The sequence below is a fragment of the Oncorhynchus nerka genome, linkage group LG2 (genome assembly GCF_034236695.1).
Source record: "Oncorhynchus nerka isolate Pitt River linkage group LG2, Oner_Uvic_2.0, whole genome shotgun sequence".
Classification (NCBI taxonomy): Eukaryota; Metazoa; Chordata; class Actinopteri; order Salmoniformes; family Salmonidae; genus Oncorhynchus; species Oncorhynchus nerka.
The window spans coordinates 79,735,529-79,745,845 of NC_088397.1; the positions used below are offsets into that span (position 1 = coordinate 79,735,529).

General features: G+C 41.6%; 1 protein-coding gene across 3 annotated transcripts; it reads right to left on the bottom strand.

Moving 5' to 3' along the window:
* Positions 1 to 1,064: 1,064 nt before the first annotated feature.
* mlnl (motilin-like) lies at positions 1,065 to 7,473 on the bottom strand. 3 transcript variants are annotated; one of them, XM_065003196.1, is made up of 6 exons: positions 7,367 to 7,473; positions 6,884 to 7,014; positions 6,090 to 6,197; positions 5,818 to 5,926; positions 2,260 to 2,297; positions 1,065 to 1,326 (listed from the first exon to the last, which is right to left on the bottom strand). In XM_065003196.1, the coding sequence occupies exons 2-5, from the start codon at positions 7,001 to 7,003 to the stop codon at positions 2,290 to 2,292; spliced, it is 345 nt and encodes a 114-aa protein (XP_064859268.1). In that variant the 5' UTR covers positions 7,004 to 7,014; positions 7,367 to 7,473; the 3' UTR covers positions 1,065 to 1,326; positions 2,260 to 2,289. The 3 variants fall into 3 exon arrangements, with proteins under 3 accessions (XP_064859268.1, XP_064859264.1, XP_064859265.1); XM_065003192.1 differs by lacking the exon at positions 1,065 to 1,326 and having other exon boundaries at positions 2,166 to 2,297; XM_065003193.1 differs by lacking the exon at positions 1,065 to 1,326 and having other exon boundaries at positions 2,166 to 2,297; positions 7,351 to 7,437.
* Between the last annotated feature and the right edge of the window lie 2,844 nt (positions 7,474 to 10,317).

Consider the following 10,317-nt stretch of genomic DNA (forward strand, 5'->3'; position numbering starts at 1 on the left):
TGGGCTGCTCCCAGGTGGTAAGGGTAGGCAACAACACATTTGCAACGCTGATCCTCAACACAGGGACCCTCGGGTGCGTGCTCAGTCCCCCCCTGTACTCCCTGTTCACCCATGACTCTGTGGCCAAGCACGACTCCAACACATTAAGTTTGCTGACGACACAACAGTGGTAGGCCTGGTCACCGACAGATGAGACAGCCTATAGGGAGAAGGTCCGAGACCTGGCAGTGTGATGCCAGGACAACAACCTCTCTCTCAATGTGAGCAAGACAAAGGAGCTGATCATGGACTATAGGAAAAGGAGGGCCGAATAGGCCCCCATTAACATTGACTGAGCTGAAGTGGAGCGGGTCGAGAGTTAAGTTCCTTGGTGTCCACATCACCAACAAACTATCATGGTCCAAACACACCAAGACAGTTGTGAAGAGGGAGACTGAAAAGATTTTCCATGGGTCCCCAGATCCTCAAAAATCTCTACAGCTGCACCATCGAGAACATCCTGACCAGTTGCATCACCACCTTGTATGGCAACTGCTCGGCATCTGACCATAAGGAGCTACAGAGGGTGGTCCATATGGCCCAGTACATCACTGAGGTCAAGCTTCCTGCCATCCAGGACCTATATACTAGGCGGTGTCAGAGGAAGGCCCAAAAAATGGTCAAAGACTCAAGTCACCCAAGTCATAGATTGTCCTCTCTTCCACCGCACGGCAAGTGGTACCTGAGGGCCAAGTCTAGGACCAAAAAGCCCCTTAACAGCTTCTACCCCCAAGCCATAATACTGCTGAACAATTAATCAAATGGCCACCCGGACTATTTACATTGACACTCCCCCCCCTTTTTGTTTTTACACTGCTGCTACTCGCTGTTTATTATCTATCCATAGTCACTTTACAAATTACCTTGACTAACCTGAACCCCCGCACATTGACTCAGTCATTTATATAGCCTCATTATTGTAACATAATATTTTTTACTTTGGTTTATTTAGTAAAGATTTTCTTAACTCTATTTATATAATGACACAATGCTAGGCCCAGATGCAGACACAGGAGGTAGATGGTTTGAGCTTTGATATTTATTATAGTCCAAGGGATAGGCAAAAGGCAGGTCGGGGACAGGCAATAGTTCATAACCAGGGCACAGTCCAAAACGGTACAGCGCAGCAGTCAGGCTCGAGGTCAGGGGCAGGCAGAGTGGTCAAGCAGGCAGGCAGGCTCAGAGTCAGGACAGGCAAGGGTCAGAACCAGGACGACGAGAAAACGAGAGACTGGGAAAACCAGGAGCTAAGAGAAAAACGCCGGTTGACTTGGCAAGCAAGACAAACTGGCACAGACAGACAGACAGAAAACACAGGTGTAAATACACAGGGGATAATGGGGAAGATGGGCGACAAGGACAGGTGAAACAGATCAGGGTGTGACAATTTCTTGAACTGCATTGTTGGGTAAGGGTAAGGGCTTGTAAGTAAGTATTTCACGGTAAGGTCTACACCTGTTGAATTCGGCGCATCTGACAAATCAAATTTGATATGATTCGATTTTAGCGATGCAGAAAAATTTACAGTTTTTACATAGAATTAAGCATAATGATAATGGCTCTAGATTGCAGGAAAAAGCTGTTTCAAATGCTAAATACTCCAACCTCCAATGCCCTCCGGCCATCCTCAAATACTGTGTGTGTGTGTGTGTGTGTGTGTGTGTGTGTGTGTGTGTGTGTGTGTGTGTGTGTGTGTGTGTGTGTGTGTGTGTGTGTGTGTGTGTGTGTGTGTGTGTGTGTGTGTGTGTGTGTGTGTGTGTGTGTGTGTGTGTGTGTAGCCTAGTGGTTAAGAGTGTTGGGCCAGTAACCGAGAGGTTGCTGGTCTGAATCCCCGAGCCGAATAGGTGAAAAATCTGTTGATGTACCCTTGAGCAAGGCACTCAGCCCTAATTGCTCTGGATTTTAGCGTCTGCTAAATGGCGTAAATGTATGTGCTCGTGTGTGTGTGTGCTCATGCGTGCACATTTGTGCATGCTTATGTGTAAAGAAGAGGGAATGTTGTCAATTAACTCACTACCAGCAATGAGTGGTTGTTTCTTTACATTACATAGACACTGCAATCTAGAATGTAGGGTATGTAAGTGTGACATATATGGATATAAAGCCATTTCACAAGACAAGCAAAGTAATGTTGAAATGATTGTTTCCCTTTATTCATATCATTGACACATAACAAGCTATCTGTGCATGTATTCCTGGTCAATTATTGTATACTGGCACCTTTGATGTTTCCTGTGGTCTTATGTCTCCTCATTTGGCTGAGAAAGAGATAGGCGAGAGAGAGAAAGAGAAAAGGAACGGAAAGAGAGAGAGAGAGAGAACGTGAGAGGGAGAGATAGTACAAATATGTCAGAGCCTCTCAACTTTAAGCATTGTATACCTGATTTGTGTTTTGCAATATAGTACAATGTTTGAACATGCATTGCACAATATACATACAAGTCGGAAGTTTACATACACTTAGGTTGGAGACATTAAAACTCGTTGTTCAACCACTCCACAAATGTCTTGTTAACAAACTATCGTTTTGGCAAGTCGGTTAGGACATCTACTTTGTGCATGACACAAGTCATTTTCCAACAATTGTTTACAGACAGATTATTTAACTTATAATTCACTGTATCACAATTTCAGTGGGTCAGATGTTTACATACACTAAATTCACTGTGATATTTTAAACAGCTTAGAAAAGTCCAGAAAATTATGTGATGGCTTTAGAAGCTAATACAAACAATAGTACGCAAGTATAAACACCATGGGACCATGCAGCCGTCATACCGCTCTGTCTCCTAGAGATGAACGTGCTTTGGTGTGAAAAGTGCAAATCAATCCCAAAACAACAGCAAAGGACCTTGTGAAGATGCTGGAGGAAACAGATACAAAAGTATCTATATCCACAGTAAAACGAGTCCTATATCAACATAACCTGAAAGGCCACTCAGCAAGGAAGAAGCCACTGCTCCAAAACCGCCATAAAAAAGCCAGACTACGGTTTGCAACTGCACATGGGAACAAAGATCGTACTTTTTGGAGAAATGTCCTCTGGTCTGAAGAAACAAAAATAGAACTGTTTGGCCATAACGACCATTGTTATGTTTGGAGGAAAAAGGGGGAGGCTTGCATGCCGAAGAACACCATCCCAACCGTGAAGCATGGGGGTGGCAGCATCATGTTGTGGGGAGGCTTTGCTGCAGGAGGGACTGGTGCACTTCACAAAATATATGGCATCATGAGGGTGGAAAATTATGTGGATATATTGAAGCAACATCTCAGGACATCAGTCAGGAAGTTGAAGCTTGGTTGCAAATGGACAATGACCCAAGCATACTTCCAAAGTTGTGGCAAAATGGCTTAAGGACAACAAAGTCAAGGTATTGAAGTGGCCATCACAAAGCCCTGACCAGCTCTGTCAGGAGGAATGGGCCAAAATTCACCCAACTTATTGTGGGAAGCTTGCGGAAGGCTACCTGAAACGTTTGACCCAAGTTAAACAATTTAAAAGCAATGCTGCCAAATACTAATTGAGTGTATGTAAACTTCTGTGTGATGTGATAATGTGATAAAAGAAATATGAGCTTAAATAAATCATTCTCTCTGGGGCAGCAGGGTAGCCTAGTGGTTGGAGTGTTGGAGTGTTGGACTAGCAACCGGAAGGTTGCAAGTTCAAATCCCCAAGCTGACAAGGTACAAATCTGTTGTTCTGCCCCTGAACAGGCAGTTAACCCACTGTTCCTAGGCCGTCATTGAAAATAAAAATTTGTTCTTAGCTGACTTGCCTAGTTAATAAAGGTTAAAAAATAAAAATTCTTAAAATAAGTGGTGATCCTAACTGACCTAAGACAGGGAATTGTTACGAGGATTAAATGTCAGGAATTGTGAAAAAATGAGTTTAAATGTATTTGGCTAATGTGTATGTAAACTTCCAACTTCAACTGTATATTAAAGGTAAAACAAAAAGTAATATTTAAAACATATAATCTTGTCTAAACAGAGAACGGGTGATGTTTCAGCTTTGCTTTTTGTTGTTGCAACTATACAGTTTTTTGAGAACTATTCCGTTGGTCTCACCAGGGAAATTAAGCATATATTTCAAATACAGGCCAGTCAGAAGTTTTGACACACCTACTCATTCAAGGGTTTTTCTTTAGTTTTACTATTTTCTACATTGTAGAAAAAATAGTGAAGACATCAAAACTATGAAATAACACAAATGGAATCACGTAGTAACCAAAAAATGGTTAAACAAATCTAAATATATTTTAAATTTGACATTCTTCAAAGTAGCCACCCTTTGTCTTGATGTCAGCTTTGCACACTTTTGGCATTCTCTCAACCAGCTTCATGAGGTAGTCACTTGGAATGCATTTCAATTAACAGGTGTGCCTTGTTAAAAGTTCATTTGTGGAATGTCTTTCCTTCTTAATGCGTTTAAGCCAATCAGTTGTGTTGTAACAAGGTAGGGGTGGTATACAGAAGATAGCCCTATTTGGTAAAATACCAAGTACATATTATGGCAAGAACAGCTCAAATAAGCAAAGAGAAATGACAGTCCATCATTACTTTAAGACATGAAGGTCAGTCAATCTGGAAAATGTAAAGAACTTTGAAAGTTTCTTCAAGTGCAGTCGCAAAAACCATCAAGAGCTATGATGAAACTGGGTCTCATGAGGACAGCCACAGGAAAGGAACATCAAGAGTTACCTCTGCTGAAGAGGATAAGTTCATTAGAGTTACCAGCCTTGGCAATTAACTGCACCTCATATTGCAGCCCAAATAAACACTTTACAGAGTTCAAGTAACAGACACATCTCAACATCAACTGTTCAGAGGAGACTGCGTGAATCAGGCCTTCGTGGTCAAATTGCTGCAAAGAAACCACTACCAAAAGACACCAATAAGAAGAAGAGACTTGTCCTTTGGTCTGATGAGTCCAAATTTGAGAATTTTGGTTCCAACCGCTGTGTCTTTGTGAGACGCAGAGTACGTGAACGGATGATCTCTGCATGTGTGGTTCCCCCCGTGGTTACCCCCATGAAGCATGGAGGTGTGATGGTGGGGGATGCGTTGCTGGTGACACTGTTTGTGATATATTTAGAATTCAAGGCACACTTAACCAGCAAGGCTACCACAACAACGATACACCATCCCATCTGGTTTGCACTTAGTGGGACTATCATTTGTTTTTCAACGGGGCAATGACTCAACACACCTCCAGGCTATATGAGGGCTATTTGACAAAGAAGGAGAGTGATGGAGTGCTGCATCAGATTACCTGGCCCCCATAATCACCTGACCTCAACCCAATTGAGAAGGTTTGGGATGAGTTGGACTGCAGAGTGATGGAAAAGCAGCCAACAAGTGCTCAGCATACGTGGGAACTCCTTCAAGCATTCCAGGTGACTACCTCATGAAGCTGGTTGTAAGAATGTCAAGTGTGTGCAAAGCTGTCATCAAGGCAAATAAGGTTAACCACCTTGTGCTTGATGACAGCTTTGAATAATCTAAAATATATTTGGATTTGTTTATCACTTTTTTGGTTACTACATGATTCCATATGTGTTATTTAATAATTGGGATGTCTTCACTATTATTCTACAATGTAGAAAATAGAAAAATTTCAGAAAAACCCTTGAATGAGTAGGAGTGTCCAAACGTTTGACTGGTACTGTATGCAGTTGAACCAGGCTGTAAATGTCCTGTAATCACCCATGATGACAGACAGTTGTGGCTGTTATGTGCATCTAATTTCATGTGTTATATCTCTATGGTCATGGGTACCTTTCTTCTCTGCTTGCTCCACCATTTCATGGATGATGTCTTCCAGCACGGGGGCCACGTGCTCCAGCTGTTTGGCTGTCAGTCGAACACTTATCTCCACTGTCTTCCCCTGTCCACACACATTTATTAGACTTTTATAACACAAAATAGTCAACAACATAAAACATTCACACATTCTGTGTGTGTGTGTGTGTGTGTGTGTGTGTGTGTGTGTGTGTGTGTGTGTGTGTGTGTGTGTGTGTGTGTGTGTGTGTGTGTGTGTGTGTACTTACAGGAGTTCCACCATCGTCCTCAGGAAGCTGTTGGATGGTGACATCCTGAAACTGTCCATCCTCTGACCGAGGCTCCATGTCCTTCTTCCCCAACTTATCCTGTAGGGCCTAAACACATACACACATATTTTCAAATAATGTGTCTGAATCAACTACTTCTATTATAAGTATTTTAAAGCATTTCTGGAAAAAAACTACTGTTTGAAAACATTTTAAAATACTTACATCAAATACCAAATAGACATGGGTTCAAATTCATGGGAGTATTTATTTGAGTATTTTTTCTATATATTCCAATATTCAACTACTTGTTTTCAAATCAAAAATATCAAAATACTTACTTTCAAATGTCTCTGAATACCCTAAATAGTATTTGAACCCAGGTCTGACACAGATTGTGTAGAACAGACATGCCTCAGCTTTAGAAATCATATCAGCTCTGGTCATGGCATTTTTATCTGCAAAATACAGTACCGTGCACCCTTCTTAACGTGACACTGGTATTCTCCCACTGGGCACAGACATCAGTTCAACATCGAGTTTTCATTTATATTTTGGTTGAGTTGTCAACTAACATGAAATCAACAAAAAATGTCACCCTGTCATTGGTTTTAGGTTAGAAAAAAATACCAAATTCCCTGATGTCGATGACTTTTTGCAAATCCAATCCGTTTTCCACGTTGATTCAACGTCATCACATTGTTTGGTTGATTCAACCAGTTTTATCCCAATGGGTTGGCTGTTTTGTTTACCTCTGTCCCCCCCCTTCCTGTGACTCACTTCACGCTTCTCACCTTCAACTCCCTCATCTCTTTGGGGCTGAAGAAGGAGAAGTGTCCCTCTGCCCGTTCATGCAGCATGGCCACCAGACACACCAGCACCACACAGCCCGTCACCGCTCCACGCATGGTCATCCTGCTTAGTCCTGTCCAACACAAACTTGTTTGTACGATGTTGTTTGACAATTAAAGAATAATGATGCTGACCAAGACAATTGACTTGTGTAATGTAAACATCATGTAATGAAAGTAAACTGATTGCACAGATGGCTGCTCACACAAACACTCAAGCACAAGCACGTACATATGCAGACAGGCACACAAAAAACACACACACGGTGAGTGTAAATAAATACAAAAAGACAAACCGGAAATGAGACTGACAGAGACAGAGATAGATAAAGACAGACAGACAGACAAACAGACAGAAAAAGAGAGACCAACAGAGAAAGAGAGACAGACAGAGACAGACAGATCCATACTTGTTGAACTACCCACTCTGTTTCCCTGTGTGAGTCCCTGCTGGTGATGAGCTAACTGGCTGTGTCCTGTTGTTCTGTCATCCTGCTAGAGACCCTGCTCTTTATATGGATCCACATCCTCATCCCTCGTTCTCTTTTACTGTCCCATCTGACATCTGCTCCTCAACAGCTCTACCAGCCACTCTCATCCAGCTCCCGGAAACACAGGCATGTCTTAATGGGAATGGGCTGCCTTTCTTCTTGAATCAAATCAAATCAAAGTTTATTTGTCACGTGCGCCGAATACAAGAGGTGTAGTAGACCTTACAGTGAAATGCTTACTTACAGGCTCTAACCAAAAGTGCAACTTCTAAGTAAAAAAAAGAAGGCTTAGGTGAACAATAGGTAAGTAAAGAAATAAAAACAACAGTAAAAAGACAGTGAAAAATAACAGTAGCAAAGGGGGTTACTGTGGAAAAAAGTAGAATAATAATAGGATTTATTATGTGTTTACAGTACTATTTCCCTTGTTATTGTCTTACTGCCAGATAATGTCAGAGCACAGACAATTCTGATTAAAGAGGACGTTTTGAGAGAGAAAATTCTATGCCAAATGTACATGCTGTTTTTGACTATGTTTGTTTGTGTGTGCACATGTATGTGTGTGTGTGGGGGGGGGCTGCTTCAGTTATAGCCAATAATACATTCTCAGCTCTTCAGTAATATCCTGTCTACCGTGACGTTTATGACCTGGCATTGTAACACTCAGCTACACACATGGCACCACATACATTCATTTCTTGGTAACAGGTTACCGTGGATGACTTTTACCATACCGTTTCCTGCTGTAACACTTCACTTGTTTACTATTTAATCAATCATTCTTGCATGGTATTTTAGAAAAAACATTTTTAGATATCCTTCATGTGACGTGGACCTTGTCTAAATGGACTGTAGATGGACATAATAAATTCATAGAAATAAATGTCAGATGTGTTTTAGTGACTGGTCCTTTGCTTGTACCGACAGTGTTGTAATTTTCTCTATTTATGTTTATGCAATAAGCGTGATTGACTGAGCACGATGAAACCTTTAATGTCTAGATTTGGCCAGTTATATTTTTTGTTGAGTGGTTAGGGACAGGTTGAAATTTACTGGGGGGAGGGATGGACCAAAATAGGAGAGGGGTTGTCAAACTTAAACATGTTTGCTTTGAGGAGAGTTGTGTTTTTTTTATTGGGCACAGGCAAGGGTAGTGACCAATAAAACAAAGATTTGCTATTGTGTAGCTATTATTAAGCTTAAGCTACTGCAGGCCTATGAAATGAAGGCAGTGCGCCCTGCCCTGGCGGACCTACTGCCTCCGACAGGTGAGGTGAGTTGAAGAAGACTGTTTCAGGCCTACCAGAGTTAATCCTATAATCTAAAAATATAATGCTTATCTTTATACAAAATATTCTGATCGAACATTTACAAATTAGCCTCCTTCTGTATATCTATATCTGTTAGCAGACGCAATAGCCATCTGTCATAAAGAAATTAATGTTGTGTCATAGCACGCCACCAGCATACCTCTATCTCTCGCTATCTCTCTGGGGTTAGGACGAAGCTTCTGTTCCTTATATACAGTTGAAGTTGGAAGTTTACATACACCTTAGCCAAATACATTTAAACCCAGTTTTTCACAATTCCTGACATTTAATCCAAGTACAAATACCCTGTCTTAGGTCAGTTAGAATCACCACTTTATTTTAAGAATGTGAAATGTCAGAATAATAGTAGAGAGAATGATTTATTTCAGTTTTTATTTCTTTCATCACATTCCCAGTGGGTCAGAAGTTTACATACACTCAATTAGTATTTGGTAGCATTGCCTTTAAAATGTTTAACTTGGGTCAAACGTTTCAGGTAGCCTTCCACAAGCTTCCCACAATAAGTTGGGTGAATTTCGGCCCATTCCTCCTGACAGAGCTGGTGTAACTGAGTCAGGTTTGTAGGCCTCCTTGCTAGCACACGCTTTTTCAGTTCTGTCCACAAATGTTCTATAGGATTGAGGTCAGGGCTTTGTGATGGCCACTCCAACACCTTGACTTTGTTGTCCTTAAGCCATTTTGTCACAACTTTGGCAGTATGCTTGGGGTCATTGTCCATTTGGAAGACCCACTTGTGACCAAGCTTTAACTTCCTGACTGATGTCTTGAGATGTTGCTTCAATATATCCACTTAATTTTCCACCCTCATGATGCCATCTATTTTGTGAAGTGCACAAGTCCCTCTTGCAGCAAACACCCCCACAACATGATTCTGCCACCCCCATGCTATACGGTTGGGATGGTGTTCTTCGGCATGCAAGCCCCCCCTTTTTCCTCCAAACATAACGATGGTCATTATGGCCACACAGTTATATTTTTGTTTCATCAAACCAGGGGACATTTCTCCAAAAACTACGATCTTTTCCCCATGTGCAGTTGCCTACCGTAGTCTGGCTTTTTTATGGCGGTTTTGGAGCAGTGGCTTCTTCCTTGCTGAGTGGCCTTTCAGGTTATGTCGATGTAGGACTCGCTTTACTGTGGATATAGATACTTTTGTACCTGTTTCCTCCAGCATCTTCACAAGATCCTTTGCTGTTGTTCTGGAATTGATTTGCACTTTTCACACCAAAGCACGTTCATCTCTAGGAGACACAACGCGTGGTATGACAGCTGCATGGTCACATGGTGTTGCTATTGTTTGTACAGATGAACGTGGATGAACCAGACATGTGGAGGTCTATAATGTTTTTTCTGAGGTCTTGGCTGATTTCTTTTGATTTTCCCATGATGTCAAGCAAAGCGGCAGTTTGACGGTAGGCCTTTGAAGGTAGGCCTTCAAATACATCCACAGGTACACCTCTATTTGACTCAAATGATGCCAATTAGCGTATCAGAAGCATCTAAAGCATGACATAATTTTCTGAAATTTTCCAAGCTGTTTAAAGGCACAGTCAAC